General features: G+C 43.0%; 1 protein-coding gene across 1 annotated transcript in view; it reads right to left on the reverse strand.

Annotated features, from left to right (window-relative positions):
• LOC126235046 (agrin-like) overlaps positions 1-26347 on the reverse strand; it is a 232895-nt gene that overhangs the window by 180794 nt on the left and 25754 nt on the right. The window contains exons 3-4 of the mRNA XM_049943782.1: positions 12660-12754; positions 7929-8043 (exon numbers count right to left, since the gene is read on the reverse strand). Of these exons, the coding sequence (XP_049799739.1) occupies positions 7929-8043; positions 12660-12754 (210 nt within the window). The remainder of the gene's footprint in view (positions 1-7928; positions 8044-12659; positions 12755-26347) is intronic.

Raw genomic sequence — 26347 nt, forward strand, 5'->3', positions numbered from 1 at the left:
AAGAAGGGAACGCAGAAAGGCGGAAGGAGTATATAGAGGGCTATACAAGGGCGATGTACTTGAGGACAATATTATGGAAATGGGAGAGGACGCAGATGAAGATGAAATGGGAAATATGATACTGCGTGGAGAGTTTGACAGAGCACTGAAAGACCTAAGACGAAACAAGGCCCCAGGAGTGGACAACATTCCATTAGAACTACTAATAGCCTTGGGGGAGTCAGCCATGAAAAAACTCTTCCATCTCATGAGCAAGATGTATGAGACAGGCGAAATACCTTCAAACTTCAAGAAGAATATAATAATTCCAATACCAAAGAAAGCAGGTTATGACAGTTATGAAAATTACCGAACTATCAGTTTAATAAGTCAAGGCTGCAAAATACTAACACAAATTCTTTACAGACGAATGGAAAAACTGGTAGAAGATAAGTTTGTATTCTGTAGAAATGTTGGAACACGTGAGGCAATACTGACCATACGACTTATCTTAGAAAATAGATTAAGTAACGGTAAACTTACGTTCATAGCATTTGTAGACTTAGAGAAAAAATTTGACAATGTTAACTGGAATACTCTCTTACAAATTCTGAAGGTGGCAGGGGTAAAATACAGGAAGCGAAAGGCTATTTACAATTTGCACAGAAACCAGATGGCAGTTATAAGAGTAGAGGGGCATGAAAGGAAAGCAGTGGTTGGGAAGGGAGTGACATAGGGTTGCAGCCAATTCCCGATGTTATTCAATCTGTATATTGAGCAAGCAGTAAAGGAAACAAAAGAAAAGTTCGGAATAGGAATTAAAATCCACGGAGAAGAAATTAAAACTTCGAGGTTTGCGGATGACGTTGTAATTATATCAGAGACAGCAAAGGATCTGGAAGAGCAGTTGAACGGAATGGACAGTGTCTTGAAAGGAGGATATAAGATGAACATCAACAAAAGCAAAACAAGGATAATGGAATGTAGTCGAATTAAATCAAATGATGCTGAGGGAATTAGATTAGGAAATGACATATTTAAAGTCGTAAATGGGGAGCAAAATAACTGATGTCGATCGAAGTAGAGAGGATATAAAATGTAGACTGGTAGTGGCAAGAAAAGCGTTTCTGAAGAAGAGAAATTTGTTAACATCGAGTATAGGTTTAAATGTCAGGAAATCTTTTCTGAAAGTATTTGTATGGAAGTGAAACATGGACGATAAATAGTTTGGACAAGAAGAGAATAGAAACTTTCGAAATGTGGTGCTACAGAAGAATGCTGAAGATTAGATGGGTAGATCACGTAACTGATGAGGAGGTACTGAATAGAACTGGGGAGAAGAGGAATTTGTGGCACTAGACTAGACTTGACTAGAGGAAGGGATCGGTAGGTAGCACGTGTTCTGAGGCATCAAGGGATCATCAATTTAGTATTGAAGGGCAGCGTCGAGGGTAAAAATCATAGGGGGTGTCCAAGAGATGAATACACTAAGCAGATTCAGAAGGATGTAGTTTGCAGTAGGTACTGGGAGATGAAGAAGCTTGCACAGGATAGAGTAGCATGGAGAGCTGCATCAAACCAGTCTCTGGACTGAAGACCACAGTAGCAACAACAACAACAACTAGAACGTTTCCAGGTGGTACCCAAGAAGTACTACTAGAATTGCTGCTATCCCAAAATTAACTGTGAATTTTGCGCAGATGAACAATTAGTTACTGTTGTGAAGGGCATGAACGTCTTCTGCGTGAAAGCTGGCTGAACAGTACTTGCTTTGCTTAACTTCACTCCGCATTTTTCTTAAATTAATTAGTGCACCACCGCTTTTATGATTTTTAGAATACAATCTGCGTGAAGAATTTCTGGGAACCAAGGTAAAGAGCCAGATGGACGAAAACGGGAGCAGGGACGTTTTAGTTTGGGAGAATCTTTCACCCGTCAGAATTTAACAAGTCTAATTACTTTATAAAGTTGCGGGAAAATTTTCTACGTAGCCTGTTCTGAGAAGGTATTATGAGCAACTACGTAAAATAAGTAAGTACGTAAACGGAAAAAATAGCCTATCCCTTCCTCCTCCTCCTCCTCCACGCCATCCTTCATCCCTCAGTATCAGGTCCCGTAAATAAATGACGTTTCCAGAGTGGATAGATCGGTGTGGACCGTCTCCTTGGTCACCATATTGAAAGTGTGCTGCCTAATAATTTTCTCAGACCTACTGCAGCGGCATGAGCAGCTTTAAACGTTGACCTATTCTTATAAGAACGTATAATGTACCTACTCTTTGTCGAAAGACGTTGATTTTAGGGACAAAGACCCGCTTTATCTGTACAGTCACTGAATATCTCTTTTGTCAAAGTAGCGCCAGCTTCGTTATCATCCACATTAAAAAGGCAAAGTATGGATACATAAAGGGAGCATTGATTTAAATCAACGGGGAAATTTCTGCCGGATCGGGGTTCGAAGCCAGGTCTCCTGCTTACTAGACAAATGCTCTGACGACTGCGCCATCCGGACACAGTGGTCATCGCAACTTCAAGGTTTACCCTAGCACGCTAGACCCAAATTCTCAACTTATCCACACATTACAAACGTAATGCCTCTTGCCCATTATCCTCATTACTCGCGGCATCTCGCCGATTCCCGTAAGGGTTCGAGTTTGGTGTACATCCGCACTGGAGGAATAACTGGCCGTCCCGGCATGAATTATACATTTGGTGCCTGTTCTTTCCGACATGTCCGAAAAAAACAGACATCACAAAGACGTATGTAATACATGGAAACTCGTAGATAAGCACGTGTTCCCTGAGATGATGATTCATGTGATTGTCCATCTGCTATAAATTTAAAGGTGCACAAGGTATTTCTTCTTCTATAACGTGGTCATTTCAGAGTCGTCAGTTCGTGTATGAAACGTGAATCAATGAAAATTTATGCTGCTTGGCTGGGATTGCACCCAGAGACATAAAATAAAAAAGAGTGTTGCAACATATGAGAGATCAAAAGTACATCCCAAAAAGATGCGTATGTATAATGGACTTCGATGTTCGTCTAGAAAATTCAAGCTTAGGAAGTGTTTCTTCTAGCTCTCCAGTGCCTTGGACAAACCACCGGCAACATCAAGTGTATACACAACAGGGCATATATTAGAGCGGCTGGTATTCTGTAAATCACCAGCTACTGAAGTCGTCTGGAAAGGACACTTCGAGACGCAGTTTTCAAAGATCTAAGGACAACTTCAAGAAGAGGGGTTATAAGAAAGATTAGTCACACAATCACGACTGCGGGGAAGACGAAGAGCGCAGCAAGCATGTAAGTTTCGATTTTGCACCATTTAGAGTACAGGGTGTTTCCTATTACAGGCTTGTACGTGTTGTAGGGACGACTTACTAGACTGAGTTCTGATAAGGAACCAATGTTCAGAAATGTAATGTTTGGATTTAACATGAGTTTGAAGATCGGATCACTTTTAAATCTCCCGCTTCACGATGCGCACAAAAACTCAGAAGAAGGCAAAAGGTACTAGTGGAGTTACTGGAAGTCTAACCACTACGATTCCGTCAGAAAATGCGGTTCCGACACGCACCCGTTCATTTTGCACGTGGTGTCCGCGAAAATCTCAGCCAAACATATGATGAAAGGTGGATAGGTCGGCGTGGACCGTCTCCTTGGTAACCACGATTTCCAGATTTAACTCCACTTTACTTTTTTCTTTCGGTATCGTTCGAAATGTCCTGTGTATGAGACCCCTGTATACGAATTCTGGCGGCGGCAACACCGCAGGGATTGTCGATCGTGTGTATGGATCGTGTGTCACGGGTACACCTTGTGGAACGAACAGCAGGGACGTCCCGTGCAACAGGTCATGGCTCAGTGTCTCAGCTGTGTGGGTACCGTGAAACGGGACTTCTGAAAGTTATACGATCCTCAAACTTATTTTACAGCCAAACGGTACATTTCTGGACTTGGGTTCCTCAGCAAAACTTCATCTACTAAGTCCCCTTGCAATCCATAGAAGCCTGTAATAGAAATTGTGAATCATTTTGTATACAAAGTGTTTAACATAAAGTGTCGCGTATTTCTATAAGCAGAGCTGTTTCTACCGCTAGGCAAGACTAGGCGGCCAACCAGGCCGTCAAATTCCACAGGCAGAAAAGGGCGGAAAAAATTAATTTCAAATCAAACGGCGAAAAAATTGAGCAAATGAGGAGCAAAAAATGAAAAAATAAGTATCAAAAGATCGAATTGTTTTTAAAAGCACACGGAATAGTTGCTTATTAAGTCTTTACTTTGATGAAAGAAAACACATTGCCTCTACCTACCTCACAACTAAAGCAGCCCCTACTGAGTACAAAATGGAAACAAACATGACCTTGATTCATCTCTATCGAGCACTGGAGCAGCGCACGTGCGCCGGCCTGTGATCGTGTTTCGACTTGATTCCATAACTCCCTCAGTTCCTCTTTTTGTTTTTATCTCTGCAGATCATTCGTCAGGCGTCAGTCGTATTGAGTGATTCTGTTGATGTCTTTACTTTACTATTATTTCCTGAGGATAATCGATCACTTATTCACAAGCTAGGTTTTGTAATTCTCTTTCAACATACCTAAAAGGAGAAAAAGTAGGTGCAGTTCACCTAGAAATGAGTTGCTGTCTGTCTGTGGAAGGAGATTGCGTTGTTGTCCCGTAGGCTGTTGGTGGTGGCTGAGGAGGAGAGATCTCGCGGAGACCGATGGCTATAAAAAAAGAGGGAGGGTAACGTCTTCAATTTTTGCCCGTGTCAGCAAAGCACCTAGCAACGGCCCTGCCTGTAGGAGGCAGTATTGGGAACCAATAATTGTTGAGATTGGGACGTTTTACTTGTGACCGGTAACGTGTAGTATTTGGTGTTGTGGGCAGGACTCACGAGAGATGGCATAGTAAACTACCATAATACGCAAGTGTGGGCAGATGCAAATCCTCGAGCAGTCACAGAGGTGAGACTTTAGGATCGCTTCAGTAAACGATGTATGAGCAGAAATGGTCGATGATAGGGTAATTTCCGAGAACGTTTGCCTATCGAAGCCGCGTGCGATTCTAAATCGATCACGCGACTGTGGTGGCGGACGTTATGAGCATGTATTTCGTGGTCACTACAGCAATGACAAAAGAAGAGCGTTACTGAAATAGTTGTAAATACAAAGGAAACGACTTATCTCACTCGCTGTCGACGTTGTCGTCGTGAGAAAGTCGATTGGATGTGTATGCTACGGGACGCATTCCCTTTTTGTCGTAACCTGGATAGACTCGATCAATGACACGCAAACATATGGCTAGACTGTCACATTTCCGACAAAAATTCAAGCTATTCTCTGCATTGCATAAGCATGGAATTAGATTTTTCCACGTGAGGCAATCGGCCGAAGAAACGTCTATATCCCACGCACTACCGTCATAAATCGTTTGGGTTTTCCTAGCATCTCACAACGCCCGCCATCACAGTCGCGTGATGGATTTAGAATCGCACGTTCGGTATCTATCGTTTGGAGCCCGCGGCTCCAATAGGCAAACATTCTTGGAAATTACCGGTGATAGACTCATAGTGCCGTATAGTTTGTCAAACAGATTAACATATACTGTGTATCACCGACTTCCGCGCGATGAATTACCAGCGCTATTTGGAGAATGTGGCCCTTGCACAAAGACAACGACTGCGTTTTATGCAGAACGAGGCTCCACCGCGTGTTCTACGGATTGTGCGACAGTACCTCACCGCAACGTTTCATAGGCTATGGAGCGATCGAGGAGGTTCAGTTGCATGGCCGCATCATTCGCCGGTCCTTATTCCATTAGATTCCTGGGTATGAGGACGTTTGAAGGTATTGCTGTATCTCCAACATGTGTGCAGACGTTACAGGAAGCAAAATTAGAGTTTAACGTCAGGTAGACAGCACGGCCGTAAGAGACGGAGCAAAAGCCGCGAAAGTGTGGGAAAGGAACCATACTGGCATTTGCAATTTAGGGGAATCACAGAAAACCTAACTCGGGATGGCAGGGTGTGGATTTGGTTCATCGTCCTGCCGAATGCGAGTCCATTGTGTGTAGAAGTTACGGGTGCGCGTAACCAGTGCGTATGCCGCAATTCGGATGGAAACAGGTGTATTTTGACAGAGTGCGTGATTCACCGGGAAGAAAGGCTGCCAGATGTGTCAGTATGCGTTGTAACCACTTGGCAGCTCTGCCTATAGTGTCTAGTTCGACTAACAGAGAGTTGGAAGTGACCCGTATCTCAACATGTTTTGGTTTCCAGACATATCCTTACGAGAACTTTTTTTATAGTTGCGACCAATACTACCTCCCGTACATATTTTTAAACATCCTGTATATCAAGATCTCATTCAAGATGTTGAAGAGGTAGTTGCTGTTGTCCGTTTCTGGGAAGATTCTCCGTGAAATATGTTTGAGAGGCGACAGAAGTTATATCTTTCTATTTTGTTGACACGAAATATTAACGGTAAACTCCTTCGGCAAAACGTGAAAAACGGGAGGAACTTTCGATGATCGGTGTTCGTGGTGTGTACGTTGACGGCCCTTGGCTCGTGTACGAAACTGCCAGGAGTTTCGTACCACAGACTTTGACTTTCGAGTCTCAGAATTGGAAACTCACCACAGCATATTAATCTTTGGATCGTCATGTAGCGAGTAGCTCTTCAGCTCCAAATGGTTTTGAGTTTGTTTATGTTAGTTTGTACTGTTTAGGAACTTACCTATGACACAAATCTATTTGACTTCTAAATAAGAGACTGGCCACATACAGCTTATACGTAGGCTGCTCGTCTTGAAGTAAGAATTAATTGGAAATTAGAGTACATAATGAAAGTTAATTATGAACTGGATTATGTACTTAGAACAGTAACAGTGTATTAGACTTTTCCGAGAAATAAAAGTTTATGGAATAACGGGAAAACAGTCTAAGAAGGTTGTAATACGAATACTGTAAACTAGCGTTTCAGTGATGTTACTAATGGTGAGGAGTTGTCCACGTCCATGTGTTCGCATATTATAGGATTCGAAAGATGGTAAGCCGGGATGAGGGGGTGATGAGAAGTGTGGAACAAGTTAATTATCTTCGCATATTATAAGATTCGAAAGACGGTAAGCCGGGATGAGGGGGTGATGAGAAGTGTGGAACAAGTTAATTGAGCCATTGGCTGAGAGCATGGTGCATAGATTCAAAAGGTCTAAGGATTGGTGAATTTATTAAACAGTCGTATCTCTGGTGTCCGACCGACATTAGTTCAATAGTCTTAAGTGAAGCAGCTAGACGAGAAAGTATACTGACAGGGCGAAGCTTAGACTCTGGTTCAATGGCACTAGCTGGCTTGAGTGAGGCAGGAAGTAGATGGCAGCCTCATTGAAGGAATCGCTCCAGCATTGTCCTGAAGCATTTTGAAAGTGATAGAATTGCGAATTGTCACACGCATATCTCTACTACAAGGTGAGCGTCTCACTTCGAATCACTCAGAAAGAGGTTACAAGTAGCATGTGATAGTTCAGAGTATACTGGTCACATAAATTTCATTTTTATGCGTATCCTGGGGAACACCTCCTTATCAAAATACCCTGCGGGAGGATTTCTGTGCTTCTATGAAGTCAGGTCTTTGTAGGAATCTGCAATACTGGGTGGGCTACCCAAGGAATAGAGGAGTAAGCGTGCCCCTCAACGTTGGGTTGTGGGGTTCTTCTCTAGATAAGCCAATTATTAGAGTAATAAACCCTGATCGTAAATCTGTTACGAGGAGACGCCAAAATGGAATACCCCCATCTATGTTATAGCATAATCTGAGGCTATACCCTTCACGCTTTAACACATATGAGTACGCTAGTCAGTATTTCTGATCATGCGACGCAAAGTAAAGTGAGAGAATAAATACTGAGATACTGACTCTTTGTTGTTAATAGACAGTGACACTTACCACAAGGCTGTTCCTTCACAACAGAGATCGCCGTCTCTTCCAGGCACGAGTACTTCTGCAACTCACAGATGTTCTTGTAGGTGACACCGTCCGAGCCGCACACTGGACTCTCCGTCTGAAACACGTTTCAAAATCAGAAGTCTCATCTACAAGAACGTGCTGCCCATACTAATTCCGTACTTATAGTGGTTCTGTACTGGGAGTGCTTACCTTCATATAGTGCTAGCCATAGACTGCGTTTCCTGCTCTCGTTTAGTTTTACCTGGAGCATCACTATCAGACAGATTATCGGTATACTTGCTCGTCCACGCCTATGAGGACATTTGTAGTATAAAAACCATCGTACAGTGTGTAGCGGGAGGTCCATAGTGTAAAAGTGTTACGAGGGCTATTCGGAAAGTAAGAAAAGATAGGTCGCGAAATGGAAACCACAGTGAAAATCAAAACTGTTTTATTTGCAACGGTTAGCTACACCTTCCAGCTACTTCTCTACACAATCGCCGCTCAGACTTAGACATCTGTCGTATCGTTGTACCAACTTTTCAAGTCTCCCGTTACAGAAGACAGCCGCCAGTGCTTTTCGACAATTGTCTACTCTGGTCTGCAGCTCGTTGTCTGTGTCAAAATATTGTCTTCATAGCCAGCGGTTCATCTGAGCAGAGATGAACCTCAGGGGAAGCCAATTACGGGCTGTATTGTGGGTGATCAAACATTTCCCATCGAAAACGCTGTAGGAGCATCTTCATTGCCCCTGCAGAGTACGGCCGAGAATTGACTTGTAGAACGAACCGCATGACAGTTATGTTACGTGGATTGCATAGCTTCAGGCGAAATATTTCGCCAGGCCCTCATACTTGGCAGGAGATGCTAATTTCTAGCCACCTTTATACGTTCTCACTGTGAGCTCAGAACTGAAAAGAGCGGCATGAAGCGATTGACAGGCGAACTGGACACAGTGCCCAACGCATCTGTGCAAAGCTTCATCAAATTTTCACTGTATTTTCTATTTCGCGACCGATCGTCCCTTACTTTCGGAATAACCCTCGTATTTTATACTATTCACTATTTCGTTAGTATATGGTTGGCATGAAGAACATCTGGAGGTAAGCAGCCTCTGTGAAACCCTGGTTTTCTATAAGTTCATCGTTCAGTTCATTATGAAAGATGTGTGGGAAATAGGCAATATGTTTTCTTGACTATTCTTGGAACAATCCTCTCGGAATTTCGGCATCAAGCCTTTCCGTGATAAACAGAGTTTTTATTGTAGTGTCACGCGATGAAGATTGTTGAGCCTTTCAATGACTTCTAGTGCCTACCAAACAAACCAGCGACGAATAACGCGGTAGTTTTTTATTCTCTCTTTCTCTCTCTCTGCTATTAATTTAACTTCTTGACAGACCCACACTGAGAAACAAAATCCAAGAAATAAGCACACATCAGTGACTTGCTTAGCGTATAAATTTACACTTCCCAGTGTCTTCCGATGAACGCCAATTTGGCGCCCTTAAAAGTATTAGCGGATGTATTAAGTCATTGCACTTTAAATTGTTTCAGATCAATTGCACAGAATACATGAATACTGTGACAGATTATGGTGAACGCACCTTGGATCGGGTGTCCACGTCTGGCTACGTAACTTGCATTGTACTTGTCTACGTTGAGGATCAAGTGCCAATCCTTTCGTCAAGCACTGGTCGCTCTTTTTATATTACAGTGCCTACGAACTGTTATACATCGTACATGGTATAGGCCCGTTGGTTGAAACAATGGACTCGGATTCAGGATCATAGTTCAAACCTCGATCCGATCATGCAGATTTAGATTTTTCGATGTCTAAATCAGTTCATGAGAATGGAGTATTGCTGTGCTGCAAAAGGGCATGGCCGATTTCCTTCCCCTTCCAGAGTGTGTGCTCTGTCTCTGATCATATGTTGTTGAGGTGGCACTGACTCCTGATCTTTCTGTCTTCCCTGTTTCACAGCCCTTTCTCATTATATGTCGACGCTGGTTTTGCTTCCTATGATGTCAATCAATTGAAAATGAAATGAGAAATTTTGTATGACAAGAAATCTTTAATATAATCACCTACATGATATGATATCCTGTAGGCAATAATTTTGTGTATCATTCGAAAGGTATTGAAGGCTTTGAGTGAATGTAGGAACACAACATCAGCTTCGCATCTGGTGTCAACACAATTTCTCACCATAACGAGCGAAAAATTTTGAATTCACACAATCTGTGCTTGTGGATCGTTGCTCTAGATCAATAGCGTGTTCAAACCAATGGCGAAACAATAATGTAAGTTGTAAGCAGAAGTCGGGGCAATAATGCAAAAAAGGGAAAGTCGATTTCATCTCCCGGAAAGGTAATCATCAACAATTTCGGATCCGCAAAAGGAATTCCTCTTATTATATAGTTTGCAAACAGTAAAACGATAATTGGCGAACAATACGTAAGCCTTTTCACAAATCCCATGATAAAATAGAAGATAGCTGTACTGTATAATAAAAAATGCCACTTTTCATTATCGCGACATCTTACACACAACGGCAGTTTGACAATAGGCTAAACGAAGGACTACGCTATCACCATCAGCAATTGACACTGTAATCGGGGTAGCAGCTATAAATTGTTCTGTATATGAAGAAGTGCCTTTCTACCCAGCTGCGCTTTATTCGAGACATTCAACTTTAAATACGAACGGCTTCAGAATATTGCTTAGAGGACACCAGTTGGGACAGTGCACGTCGACATCGATGTCAAATAAATCGCCATTCCGTCATCGAAATCGGAACGTGCAGAAAACATATGTGTACTGGGGGAGAGTTGTTGGATTAAGCGGGATTATTTTTCCAGAGAGGTTTCCATATTACATTGCATGAAGTGGACTTCGTATCATATTTCCGCTGACATGTTTTTCAGTTACTGTTTTGCGGGTACATTGCACCTGCTTCGGTTTTCGCTGAATCAATCACGATTTCTTCGATACTGATACAGACGTGCACAGTCACAGCAAGTGACAATTGATGGTGGAATTACCACATAGAACTAACTGTAGGAAAGGTAGATGCCAGAAGTCCACCTCAGAAGAAAGTAAATAGCAAAACCCTTGTCCGACCGACAGTTGGGTTTTCGTCGTCAATGTGGTGACGTTACCAGATAGAGGAAATAAAGAACCAAATAAGAGCAGTGCGTTTCGTTTCAGGTTTGTTCAGTCGGTGTGAAACCGTCATGGAAATACTCTTATAACTCTAGTGGCATATGCTACAAGAGAAGCATTTTGCATTGCAGGGTGCTTAAATTCCGAGAATGGGAGTCAGTGTATTTCGTGAAAACAGTATTATGGTAAAATTAAACACATTCGAGTTCGTGCGAATGTTTGCCAATAGCTGTGCAACATTCATGTCTGAAACAGGAAAGGGAAAGTGGCAGTGGTACACAATCTACCCTTTGTCACACACCGTAAGGTGGCTTGTCTAATGTAACTGTAGATGTGGAGCTGTAATATTCAGAAGTCGACCACATTAACTATCACTATACAGCGCATCTGCGTGGAAAGGAGTATCTTGGTGTAACAGACTTGAGGTACGAGTTGTTGTAAAACATTTTGTGCTCGCCAAATTCGACATCCTCTGATTATTAGGCGCACTCACGTGATTACCAGAGATTTGTAGCTGGAATACTAGTGAAGGGGTTGTGGCAATCGTAGATGACTCTTTCGCAAGAGAAGTTCAGTAAGGGAATGTACTCTCTGCAGAATGTGCATTGAACTGAAGGGGGAGTTCACTGAAAAAAGAATTTTTTTTTGCTTTATTGAGTTTCGATTCCCCCCGAAGGGGGCGGACTGGCAGCATCTTAGTACACCACTCTTCAGCATACAGAATTTGTTTTAAAAAGATGAAGATAATAAATAATAAGAGCAGGCGATAAAATCGGTGACTTAAATGGTAAAATGGCGGAAAATCGTGGAACTTGAAACATAAAACAAAGGGTTGATGATGCTAATAAAATACATATGAAGCAGATAGGTAAAATAATAGACAGACAATTAAAAAAACACTGCATCAGGCTGGTTTCTGTTCGCAAGAGATATAAAATTCACACCCAGCGACAGCATGGTTTCTGTTCGCAACACTTCGAAAAGGCGAACAACACTGAACATTCACTTGAACACCGCACTAACAAATTGGGCACAAATATGACATACCACATCCGAGGGCAGACGGGGGGATCCTGGACAGATGACAGATGAGGGGAAAGGAAAGGGGGGGGGGAAGAAGAGGAAAAAACGAAGTGGAGGAGGGGGGAAAGGAGCAGATGGAGGACGAGGACCCACAAGAGAGGGGAGTGGGTGCTGGGCAGACGCGACAGGGAGTGGGGAAAGGAAGAGGAGAGGTATACAAAAGGACTCGGGGGGGGGGGGGAGGCAGAGAGAGGTGAGGTGAAAACAGGATGGAAGGGTGGAAGAGGGAGCCCGGGGAAAGGACAGAGGAAAGGAGGGGAGGTTTAAATAAGAAGTGAAATTTGATGTAATAAACACCGCCGTTCGTTATTAGGCTGAGAACTCTCCTTTGTTGTCCTCGTTTCATGTTTACCATTCTGGTCGCTGCTGGTACCCCGCATCGGTGGATGTGTGTCTTTCCAAGCGCAGTTTGATTTGAGAGTGGAGGCAGTGACAAGTGTCTCATTCAGCCAGCGCCGCCCCCACAGTGCAGCTGCGGTACTCACGTCGGCGCACTCCTCGACGCATGCGCAGTGCGCGCCGCCGCGCCCGTCGCTCTCGCAGATGGCGTAGTGGCTGCACTCCCAGCCGTCGCACACGTCTGCAACCAAAGCAACAGGTTGGTCTCCACCCGCCAGCCGGCTGCGTAGGCCGTGAGATTTTAATTACCAACAACAACAACAACAGCTCTTCATCAGCGTATGCAGTTTCCTTTAAATGAAATGACTCGTCCAGAACACAATGGCTCTCCCGTTTAGGACGGATACTATGAAACATGAACTGTGCAAAACGCGCCTCGTGTTTTTAATTCATATTCTAGACCAAGAACGAAGTGCCCAGATTAGAAAGGGTGTAACTCAGGAATGTAGTCTTTCGCTCCTATTGTTCAATCTGTACATCGAAGAAGCAATGACGGAAATAAAAGAAAGGTTCAGAAATGGGATTAATATTCAAGCCGAAAAGATATCAGTGATCATATTCGCTGATAACACTGCTATCCTCAGTGAAAACGAGGAAGAACTGTAGGCACTGTGGAGGGAGGAGGATAGTGTTTATAGTTCCGCCAACAACGAGGTCATTAGAGACGGAGCACAAGCTCGGATTAGGAAAGGATGGGCAAGGAAAACGGCCATGCCCTTTCAAAGGAAACGTCCAGCGTTTGCCTAAAGCGATTTAGGGAAATCACGGAAAACCTAAATCAGGATGACCGGACGCGGGTTAGAACCGGCGTCCTCCCGTATGCAAGTGCAGTGTGCTAACCACTGCGCCACCTTGCTCGGAAGGCACTGTTGAATGAAATTACAGTTAAATCAATACAATGAAATGAATACCCTTAGCTGTATACAGGCGATGATATGCGTCAACGGGGACAGTTGAAAATGTGTGCCCCGACCGGGACTCAAACCAGGGATCTCCTGCTTACATGGAAGACGCTCTATCCGTCTTTCCTATTTTTAATCTCATTTTGTTCGTTTTAATTCGTTGCATATGCTCGAGCGTACGTCGCAAGACACTCGTTTCAGTTAGTTGTTGATCCATTAACTTCGTTTTTTTTTTTTTTTTTTTTTTTTTTTTTTAAATACACGGGGCAGCTATCCCTCTGACAGAACACGCTGAGCTACCGTGCCGGCGTTCATCTAAGCCACCGAGGACACAGAGGATAGTGCGACTGCAGGGATTTATCTCTGACACGCATCCCGTGAGACCCACATTCCCAACTTATTGTCCCGCACTATATTTGTAGTGCCTCTGCCCATTACACTCATTACTCGCGGCTTTACCGATTCCCATAAGAGTATGGGCAAATGGCCGGTGAGCCTTAACTGTATATATGTAGATGGAGTCTGTTCTCTCGGAAATGTCCGAGAGAACTCACTATAGATAGAGAGTAAACTGAAAAATGATGAAATTACTGAGGAGTGTCAGAAATGACTTTACCGATAAGCTTAACATCAGAACTGGGGACAACGAAGTAACGAAGTGAAGTGATTCGACTCCCTTGGAAGAAAGATAACACTTGGCAGCCAGGACGTGAAAAGCAGACTAGCACAGGTGAAGAGGACATTACTAGCAAAATGAACCATACTAACATCAAACATTGGCGTTAATTTTAGGAAGAAACTTACAGGAATGTACGTCAAGAACACAGAATTGTACGGAAGTGAATAATGGCCTGTGGGAAAACTGGAAAACAAGAGAATCGAATTGTTTGAAATGTAAAGCTACAGAAAATCTGGTGGACTGATAAGGAGTAAGGACGTCCTCCACAGAACATGAGGAAACTATTAGCCAAGAAGAAGGGACAAGACGATAGGATGTGTGTTAGGCATCAAGGAATAACTAACATGATTCTTGAGAGATCTACTCAGAAACAATCCTGTTGGAAGAACATCTGCAACTGAGAATTATAGCAGAGGTTGAAAATACCGCGCCCGCAGCTCGTGATCGTGCGGTAGCGTTCTCGCTTCCCACGCCCGGGTTCCCGGGTTCGATTCCCGGCTGGGTCAGGGATTTTCTCTGCCTCGTGATGGCTGGGTGTTGTGTGATGTCCTTAGGTTAGTTAGGTTTAAGTAGTTCTAAGTTCTAGGGGACTGATGACCATAGATGTTAAGTCCCATAGTGCTCAGAGCCATTTTGAAAATACCGCTTCAGTTGTAAATTTGTTTATTTTCACACGACCGATTTCGGACCGTTATAAGCCCAACCTCAGGTGTCGTACTGGAAATAGCAAAAGGCGGGAGATAATTTTCACACGCCGCAACACACATAAAAAACAAAAAAAAATCCCTAAAAAGTTTTAAAAACTTTTAAAAACATTTAGAAACCGCCGGTCGGGCTAGGTGCTGCGAAACCTGTGTCAGTGCGCAAGTGGCACCGGACAGTACTACTACGAACGACTGCCTGGGTAGGGAAATATACAAATGGTATCAGGGCACTTAAACTGTGCTGTGGTCCCCGCCGCGTGTACCAGGCGCGGTGTGCTGTCTATGAGCACAGAACAGGGAGTAGCGGATGTAAACCACTAAATTCAAATTGTGAACGGCCGGGCTAGCGGTCCCGCGTTCTTCTCTCCGTCAGTAGATGGCAGCACTTTTGCACTTTGTTTTACCAATTTGCCTGCTCGTTCGCATCCGCTAGTCCCTGTTCTGCGCTCATAGACAGCACACCGCGCCTGGTGCACGCGGCGCTCGAGGACCACAGCACAGCTTAAGTGCCCTGATACCATTTGTATATTTCCCTACCCAGGCAGTCGTTCGTAGTAGTACTGTCTAGTGCCACTTGCGCATTGACACAGGTTTCACAGCACTTAGCCCGACCGGCGGTTTCGAAATGTTTTTTAGAAGTTTTTAAAACTTTTTAGGGAATAACATTTTTGTTTTGTTTTTATGTGTGTTGCGGCGTGTGAAAATTATCTCCCGTCTTCTGCTATTTCCAGTACGACACCTGAGGATGGGCTTATAACAGTCTGAAACCGGTTGTGTGAAAAATAACGAAATTTATAACTGAAGCGGTATTTTCAACCTCTGCTAGATCTACTCAGGGTAAAAGCTGTAAGGGAAGGCAGGTGTTGAAATACAGCCAACAGATAACTGAGCACTTAGTGCGCGTCGGCCAGAGTGTCCGAGCGGTTCTAGGCGCTTCAGTCTGGAACCGCGCGACAGCTACGGTCCCAGGTTCGAATCCTGCCTCGGGCATGGATGTGGGTGATGTCATTAGGTTAAGTAGTTCTAAGTTCTATGGGACTGATGACCTCAGCTGTTAAGTCCCATAGTTCAAATGGCTCTGAGCACTATGGGACGTAATATCTGAGGTCATCAGTCCCATTGAACTTAGAACTACTTAAACCTGACTAACCTAAGGACATCACACACATCCATGCCCGAGGCAGGATGCGAATCTGCGACCGTAGCGGTCGCGCGGTTCCAGACTGAAGCGCCTAGAACCGCTCTGCCACACCGGCCGGCTAAGTCCCATAGTGCTCAGAGCCATGTGAACCATTTTTGAACTTAGTGTGCAAACGTTATTCTGAGATGAAGAGGTTGGGACAGGAGGGAAATTCGTGGCGGGCTGTGTCAAGTCAGTTCGAAGACAAAACTATACGCGCACTCTACGAAGACTCTCGACGACAGGGCTGATGTGAGTAGCTGAATCGATAGAAATCGAATGTATTTAATTTCTGTTGTTTTCTTGCCGGTAGTTACCAACTTCACGTAGCAAACAACACTCTTTTTAGTGGACATAATATGTCGGTATACACGATTACTTTAATACGTGTAACATCTCAGCTAACGTTAACTCTGTGTATCACCTATGCTTTAGTATACAGAGACGGATTAAACAAAACGGTTGGGAGAGACAGGAATTCATTCACTGTCGGTAGACCTCAGTCGATTCAGCTAGTCGCATCACCCAACTCGCCGAGAGTCATCGTAGACTGAGGATATACTACCGACAGGATTACCGAGTTTCTTATTCCAGAACGATTACTTCACACCGTAGCAGGATGTAGGCCATTCTGAAACACCCTCACGCATTCAAACTGTTTGCTGGACTGGGTCTCAAATCTGGAAGCAGCCATTCGGCGCAATTTCCTTTCTCGCCGGAATGACTGTCCAGCGATATATGACGGGGAGTTTCTAGTGGCTTTAGAACATAGGGAATAGGCGGTTCGAGTCCTCCCTCGAGCATGGGTGTGTGTGTTTGTACCTAGGATAATTTAGGTTAAGTAGTGTGTAAGCTTAGGGACTGATGACCTTAGCAGTTAAATCCCATAAGATTTCACACACATGTGAACATTTTGAATAGGCGGTGGCAGATGGAGGCTTTGAGACATATCGTTCAAGAATATCATAATCGGAAGAAAGTCCTGCCAATGTAAGCAAGGTGACAGGGTCTCGTCCTAGTCAGGCATACTATGTTTGTCGTTGCTGAAGAAGGCTCTATCCTATATCATACATGTGTACACCACAAAAGATGCAATATCTAACTGCATTTGTGTTTGAAATAGCAATGTGCTAAAACAAATATGTAGCACCAATGAGGATCTTAAATTATGTGCACAATTGTTTGTTTATCTACATAAGTATTTGCTAGTGCAAATGGAAAGGTTTCGGTGAAATAAAGAGTTGGCATTGAAGAAAGTTGAACAATCCTTCAACCAGTGGCGCAGAATTAATCACTAAGTGACTCCTGTATACTGTATGATACATTTCTACAGCTTTCTAAAGAGAAACAGATATAAACAAAGCAATGTCAATGTTAATACTGCATATACGTTATCCGTTCGTTGCGTGTCATGTATTATGAAATCATACAACCCCTTTTTAATTATTATTTCACTACGTTTCCAGATACGTACTCGAAACTGTTATGTGGTACTTTGGTTCTGTTCGAACACGAAGTTTGTGTGAGAACTGAGCGTTTGTGGAAGTTCCTGTTTTAATAATGACACATCCAATATTAATGTCTGACTTTTAAATGTTAGAAGTATACACGGAAATATGCTAACGTATTTCTAGAATATAGTCTATAAGTAGTACGAATTTTATGTCAAATGCGTTGATTTCACAGTGTGTTCTAGGAACATCACGTGTTTCACGATAATCGCAAAGAAAGCAAGTCGCATGCACAACACGTCAGTTCATACTTGTTCCAGAAATTTTATAGTTTGTTGATTTTTGCATTTACGATAATTTACAGCAGTATGAGAGTGTGTGTGAAACTTTTTTCTACTTTCATCAATATCTTTAAGAGTGAGGTTTGAAATAGCTTTACTTTTTATATGTTTCTTTTATTAATTTGACGTTACCTCTATGGAAACACACGTGAATGTGAGTATATACATTATATGTCCGTTTTGCATTTTCTTTGGAAAGTTAAGTCATGCCTCCATGACAAGGAGTTTATGCTGTGATCATTTCGTATCGTAAAGGCAAAGCTTTCCTCAGGGGTGGTTGGCTTGTACAGAACGGTGCTTTACTATAGATGGTCGTATTAAGGGTGGTATGTCTTTGTCTTTATCCATCCCCGAACTGACTAGCCCAGCCAGTTGTTGTGAGACCTACAGTTTAATGTTAGCAGGCTGTGACTTTTTTTTAGGTTTAACAAATATTGCCAGGTATGAAACAAGCGATAGGTAATAATGAATCCTAGGAACAACTTAAGATCGAACGCTGGACCTTGGAATTCGGAGTATTACAGCTGAATGAATCGAGCGGCTTGAAAAGGAAGCAAAGTTTGGGAAGGGAGTGAGACAGCTTGTAGCCTATCCCGGATCCTGCTCAATCTGTACACTGAGCAAGCACGAAAGAAAACAAAAGAACAATTTGGAGTAGGTATTAAAGTCCAGGAAGAGGAAATAAAAACTTTCAGGTTTGCCGATGACAGTATAATTCTCTCAGAGACAGCAAAGGACTTGGAAGAGCAGTTGAACGGAATGGACAGTGTCTTGAAAGGAGAATCAACAAAAACAAAACGAGGATAATGGAATGCAGTTGAATTAAATTAGGTGATGCTGAGGGAATTAGATTAGGAAATGAGACACCTAAACTAGTACATGAGGGTTACTATTTGAGCAGCAAAATAAGTGACGTTGGCCGAAGTAAAGAAAATATAAAATGTAGACTAGCGATGGCAGGAAAAATATTTTTAAAGAAGAAAAATTTGTTACCATCGAGTATAGATTTAAATGATAGGAAGTCGTTTCTGTATGGAGTGTGGCAATGAATGGAAGTGAAACATGGACAATAAACAGTTTAGACAAGAAGGGAATAGAAGTTTTCGAAATTTGATGCTGCAGATTAGATGGGTAGACACCTAACTAATGAGGAGGTACGTTATAGAATTGGGGAGAAAAGAAATTTGAGGCAAAACTTGACTAGAGGAACGGATCGGTTGTCAGGAAACATTCTGAAACATCAAGGGGTCAACAGTTTAGTACTGGAGGGAAGCGGGGGTTTAAAAGTCGTAGAGGGAAACCAAGAGGTGAATAAAATAAGCAGATTCAGAATGATGTAGATTGCAGTAGTTGCTAGGAGATGAAGATGCTTGCAAAGGATAGAGCAGCATTGAGAGCTGCATCAATCCAGTCTTCGGACTGAAGACCCAAAAACAACAGTTGAAAGCTTTCGATTGACTGGATTTTGTTTATATTCGAACTTTGCATTAATGATAACCGTTTCTTTCTTGCGCTATAGTTCTGTCATTGGTAGACTGCTGGCCATCAAAATTGCAACACCAGGAAGGATACGAAATAACGAAATTTTATTTGATATGCGTATACATTATAGTACGAGGAAATTATGATTTACTTGCATGCGTGACTTAAAGAAAAGACAGTGTGAACTACTCACATCTGTACGGAATACTTTGAAATTAATTCGCTGACTGCGAATTCCTTGACCGCAGATGTATTGGGTAAAGATCTGCTTCCTTTCAGTGACATATGAAAGCAGGTCTCGAACCCGGATTTCTCGCTTATCGCAAGTCATCGCCTTAACAACTTCGGCTATCTGTGCACGCTACCCGCATCGACTCAGACTACCATGTGTCACACTGTTTACATCGTTTGTCGTTGTCCCGGTCCGGCGCAAGGTTTCCTGTGTGACTATTGGGTAGTAGATCTATAGCTAATACAGCTGATGTCAAGGAATTCGCAGTGCCGGCCGAAGTGGCCAAGTGGTTCTAGGCGCTACAGTTTGGAACTGCGCGACCACTACGGTCGCAGGTTCGAATCCTGCCTCGGGCATGGATGTGTGTGATGTCCTTAGGTTAGTTAGGTTTAAGTAGTTCTAAGTTCTAGGGGACAGATGACCTCAGAAGTTAAGTCCCATAGTGCTCAGAACCATTTGAACCATTTTTGAATTCGCAGTCAGCGAATTAATTTCGAGTTATAGTTTAATTTTTAGATGATTTGAGAGTGTACGGGGCGATAGATCAGTAGAACGTTCTAGCCTGGGCAACAGTCGAACAATCTCTTTGTCGACGTAGATCAGGAAAGCACGTGCTAATTGCGGTCTTCTTTATCTTGTTCGACATTACAGAGACCTTGACGACAGAGTGTATCCTTAATACGTCACAAATGCATAGCTGCTGTTGATTACCGACTACCCAAACTGGGCGTGACAATGTTGTGTATCTAACGACGTCTGCTGTCGTCACAGCAGGTGCTGGGTCCTAACGACTACGACGAATGCAGTGTGGCAACCTTTATTCTCTTCGGAGCTTCCACACACGGATACGTACACCGCTACGCTGTGCGCAGAACATGTACTTCTCTTAAATGACAACGTGATGCAACTCCTGTGTGCAGTGTTGTTGCAGGGTGCACCACTGACAGTGCGCCTCTCTGTGTTGCCACCGCGTCGAGCTAAGCTGCAACGACAGTTGTGATGACGGTTCGTGGTCCTCCAGAGGTCGTCACAACTGTCCATTTGAGTACCTGCTTTGGTGATTATAATTTAAGTGAAATTACTCACAGAGGTCCAGTGCGGGGCTATACGAGGTGTGGCTAGAAAAAAACCGGACTAGTACTGGTGAAACAATAAAATGAATGCAATAAGGCTGAAAGTCGCGTGGCCTGTCACGTGACTCTCGCTCCGCCTACTGCTCGAGTTTCATCTGCCTCCTGCACTCAGTCTGCCCGTGGCGTCTGTTTTAAGTAGTTGACGTTTTGTCTGTGCGTCGGAAAATGTTGAGTGTACAGAAAGAACAGCGTTTTACATCAAATTTTGTTTCAAACTAGGAAAATCTGCAAGTGAAACGTTTGTAATGTTACAACAAGTGTACACTTGTGTTCGCGATAAACAATCATCGCTGTACACTTGTTGTAACATTACAAACGTTTCACTTGCAGATTTTCCTAGTTTGAAACAAAATTTGATGTAAAACGCTGTTCTTTCTGTACACTCAACATTTTCCGACGCACAGACAAAACGTCAACTACTTAAAACAGACGCCACGGGCAGACTGAGTGCAGGAGGCAGATGAAACTCGAGCAGTAGGCGGAGCGAGAGTCACGTGACAGGCCACGCGACTTTCAGCCTTATTGCATTCGTTTTATTGTTTCACCAGTACTAGTCCGGTTTTTTTCTAGCCACACCTCGTAATTATCGTATAGTAGCGAAATTTGGTAGATACCGTATTTTACGGGCAAAAAGACGAAACGGACTATAAGAAGGGCCTTAATTCTTCAGCAGTTTAAAAAATACCATTTTTGTTATTAGACTGCAAAGCCAGACTAAAAAAATTCTTAGTTTATAAAACCGAATTGACCTTTAAAACCCCCGAAAATTGTCATGTGAACTTTCTTCTTTCTTCTTCTTCTTCTTCCTCCTCTTCGTTGTCATCGTTGTCCAGTTCATATATAAGATGGTCTTCACTGCTGTCGAGAGCGTTACTTACGCCGCACTTCTTGTAGGATTTAACTTTGTCTCCTCTCACTCTAGACCGCCACTGTTTTATCCACTGTCACATTTATCTGATTGTAGGTCGTTTTAAGGCTCCCTTCGGCTTGACTTCATGTCGGATTTCATGCGTCATTCATTTGTTCCATTCCTCTCTCATATACACTATAAATGGCATATTTACCGACTCATCAAGAGGTTGCAATTCTGAAGTAAATCCTCACGGAATAACAGCAAGCTCTGTGTTATTCTGTCTCAATTTGTCTTCGACAGAATTTTTCAAATGACTACCAATTATTATTGGCTTGCCTTCATGTCGGATTTCATCCGTCATCCATTTGATCCATTCCTCTCTCATATACACTATAAATGGTATATTTACCGACTCATCAAGAGGTTGCAATTCTGAAGTAAATCCTCACGGAATAACAGCAAGCTCTGTATTTTTCTGTCTCAATTTGTCTTCGACAGAATTTTTCAAATGACTACCAATTATTATTGGCTTGACTTCATGTCGCATTTCATCCGTCATCCATTTGTTCCATTCCTCTCTCATATACACTATAAATGGTATATTTACCGACTCATCAAGAGGTTGCAATTCTGAAGTACATCCTCACGGAATAACAGCAAGATCTGTATTTTTCTGTCTCAATTTGTCTTCGATAGAATTTTTCAAATGACTACCGATTATTATTGGCTTGACTTCATGTCGAATTTCATCCGTCATCCATTTGTTCCATTCCTCTCTCATATACACTATAAATGGCATATTTACCGACTCATCAAGAGGTTGCAATTCTGAAGTAAATCCTCACGGAATAACAGCAAGCTCTGTATTTTTCTGTCTCAATTTGTCTTCGACAGAATTTTTCAAATGACTACCAATTATTATTGGCTTGCCTTCATGTCGGATTTCATCCGTCATCCATTTGTTCCATTCCTCTCTCATATACACTATAAATGGCATATTTACCGACTCATCAAGAGGTTGCAATTCTGAAGTAAATCCTCACGGAATAACAGCAAGCTCTATATTTTTCTGTCTCAATTTGTCTTCGACAGAATTTTTCAAATGACTACCAATTATTATTGGCTTGCCTTCATGTCGGATTTCATCCGTCATCCATTTGTTCCATTCCTCTCTCATATACACTATAAATGGCATATTTACCGACTCATCAAGAGGTTGCAATTCTGAAGTAAATCCTCACGGAATAACAGCAAGCTCTGTATTTTTCTGTCTCAATTTGTCTTCGACAGAATTTTTCAAATGGCTACCAAAATGACCTAGCACAAGAAGAGAGCTGTTCTTCAATAAAGCACCTTTCCTTCTTCCCCATATTCTGTTTATCCATGATTTCACACCATCCTCGTCCATCCAACCCTTGTCATTTACATGAAGAACACCTGGCTGTATTTGGGAACATTTTTTACATTGTTTTGCGCTTTAAAATGATCATTGGATGAAGTTTAGTACCGTCAACACAACTGAAAAGACAAGAGTGTAGTGCACGGTTTCATGTCCACTTGTTCTTATAGCTACAGTTTTAGCACCTTTTATGGTAATAGTTCTGTTACTCGGCACGTCAAATGTCAGGAGTTTCTTGCTTATTCACTATTTGGCTTACTTCCACACTGTTTTTATTTCGATGTTAAAGCAATGGAAAGATAATAATTTTCTCTTCATAGTCTTGTTGCATTTTCGGAGTTATTTTGATTTTGATTCGCATGCTAAGTCCACGACGGTTCACAACATCACCTTTGAAGTCTGTAAAGTTCCACCGTAGCGCTAGCTTACGAGCGTGTATTTGTATCATTTTTATACCAATTCCAATGTCATTTTGACAATGTCCTTAAATCAATTACAATACGTTATTTCTACTTTTGGCCATTTTGCATTCAGTCCTCTATTTGCACATTTGCTCTTCCTCATTTCTTTCAGTTTATTAGCCAGTCAATGGCGAATGTTTTTTATTCCGTTGGTGGTAGGCCGGAATGCCGCTCAGTTGCTCTGTTTCCATGTTCTTCTGCATATGCTATTACTTTCAGTTTATAGCCCGCATCATAAGAATACCTTTAATTTTTGTTTTTCATTACGAAATTAGCTTCTACAAAAATTTTGTATTGTTACCGATAACATAAGTCAGTTCAAGTTCACTTGTACCGTAGACTGCATTGACGCATCATAGGCTAGACAATCTTCTGGGTTTGTGATGGGTGGGTGGGAGGGAGACAGTTTCAGCAAGCTTGTGAATCCCCGCAACTCATGTTCGTCGCATCAGTACAGTGCTGCAGCCTATTGAATCCAATCGCGCCAGATAGAGACAGGTTTCCCGCGGCGTCGAAAATATGCCCATTTTTAACACCGGAGGAGATTTTAAATCAAACACTGGAAACTTTTATTTTAATTTCGAGTATAAAACGCACCTGAATTCAGGAGGCAATTTTATGAACAAAAACGTGTGTCCTGTAGTCTGTAGAATACGTTATTCTAAGGCTTTAATGCGGAAGCGATTTAAGTTAGAAAAAGAATTAATGCCAGTTATAGCCACTAGGCACAAATCTGGTGAATGCAAGAGAGACGTATAGGAATTTTTCCATAAAATAACACACTCATGCTCATAAATTAAGGATAATTGCGGAATGTAGTGCCTCACAACGTGGCACTATACAAAACTGGCGCTAATAGCATAGCCACATAGGAAACACACACGACACAGATCTGTAAGTCCACAGTATTGGTGATAAGTTGAGAAAACCGTTCCGAAACACACGTGATACAAAACGCCACTGATTCCTGCGCATGTACCCCGACATCAATATGGGATATGATCACCATGCACACGTACACAGACCGCACAACGGGTTGGCATACTATGGATCAGGTGGTCGAGCAGCTGCTGGGTTATAGCCTCCCATTCTTGCACCAGTGCCTGTCAGAGCTCCTGAAGAGTACTAGGGGTGTGAAGACGTGCAGCGATACGTCGACCGAGAGCATCCCAGACGTTCTCTATAGGGTTTAGGTCTGGAGAATAGGCAGGACACTCCATTCGCCTGATATCTTCTGTTTCAAGGTACTCCTCCACGATGGCAGCTCGGGGGGGTCGTGAGTTATCATCCATCAGGAGGAAGGTGGGACCCACTGCACCCCTGAAAAGATGGACATACTGCTGCAAAATGACGTCCCGATACACCTGACCTGTTACAGTTCCTCTCTCAAAGACATGCAATGGTGTATGTGCACCAATCATAATCCTACCCCACACCATCAAACCACGACCTCTATACAGGCCCCTTTCAAGGACATTAAAGGGTTGGAATTGTTTCCTGCTTCACGCAAGATGAAAAGTCGACGAGAATCACTGTTCAGACTATACCTGGACTCGTCCGTGAACATGGGATCACTGTTCCAATGACCAAGTACTGTGTTCTTGACACCAGGCTTTACGGGCTCTCATGTGACCAGCGGTCAATGGAATGCACCTTGCAGGTCCCCCGGCGAATAAACCATGTCTGTTCAGCCGTTTGCAGACTGTGTCTGGAGACAACTGCTCCAATGGCTGCGGTAAGGTCCCGAACAAGGCTACCTGCAGTACTTCCTGCCCGTTGCGGGCACTGATGGTAAGATATTGGTCCTCTTGTGGTGATGTACACTGTCGACGTCCCGTATTGTAGCGCCTGGACACACTTCCTGCCTACTGGAATCGTTACCATAATTTTGAAATCACTCTTTGTGACACACGGAGCGTCCGTGCTACGATCTGCTGTATTTGACCAGCCTCCAGTCGCCCTAGTATTCTACCCCTCATAACGGCATCAATATGCGTTCTTTGAGCCATTTTCAACACACAGTCACCATCAGCACGTCTGAAAACGTCTGTACACTTACTGGCTGCACCGTACTCTGACTGCGTATGTGGATTGCTGCCAGCGCCACCGTGCGACGACCGCAGGTCAAAAGCACCGCATGGTCATACTCCGAGGTGATTTAAAACCGCAGACCGCCCACCAGAGCGTTGTTTCACCATGTATCAGCATTATCCTTAATTCATGAGCATGGGTGTTGATTAGGAACGGGACTTGGGCGGAAAGTTCAAAGAAGTGAGAATGGCATAATGTTGATTTTATTATTACACAACTTGTTCAGTATGAGTAGGGGAGACGTCAACGAGTTGCTGCATCCGTGAAACGACGTTATCGGCAGTTACTCGCAGCAGTTCGAATGAAACTTGGGCAGCATGTTCCTCTATACTGGCCTTCAGATCAAGTTGAAACAGAACGTGTCAGGGTGGTAAACGCGTTCTTTTAGATGTCCCCAGAACCAAAAGTCATATGAATTCAGATCAGATGATCTTATAGGCCATGCATCTGGAAAACCTCTCGAAATCATGTGTTCGTGGAAGATTGCATTAAGCAGATATTAACTGGGTGAGCGACATGAGTTGTTTGCCTCATCCTGCGTGAAAACAGTCGTTTCCACACAATTGCGCTATTCCAAAGCAGGAATCACATGCCCTACAAGGAGGTCTCGATTACGTGAAGAAGTCACGGGACACCTGACAGGCCATTGGGAATATTCTCTTCAAACAAGAACGGATGGAGAATAGAGGAGCTTAAGAATCCACAGTACACAATCACATACGGCGTGCACTAAGCGCTTTAACAGCACGCTACATTCGGCAGTTATGTGTATTCGCTGCACCCTGTAGTGTAAAATGTGCCTCGACACTCCCTGGAATATTGCCCGACCACATGTCATCTTCGATCCGTGCCAGAAACAGAAGAGC

The sequence above is a fragment of the Schistocerca nitens genome, chromosome 2, assembly GCF_023898315.1.
Source record: "Schistocerca nitens isolate TAMUIC-IGC-003100 chromosome 2, iqSchNite1.1, whole genome shotgun sequence".
NCBI lineage: Eukaryota > Metazoa > Arthropoda > Insecta > Orthoptera > Acrididae > Schistocerca > Schistocerca nitens.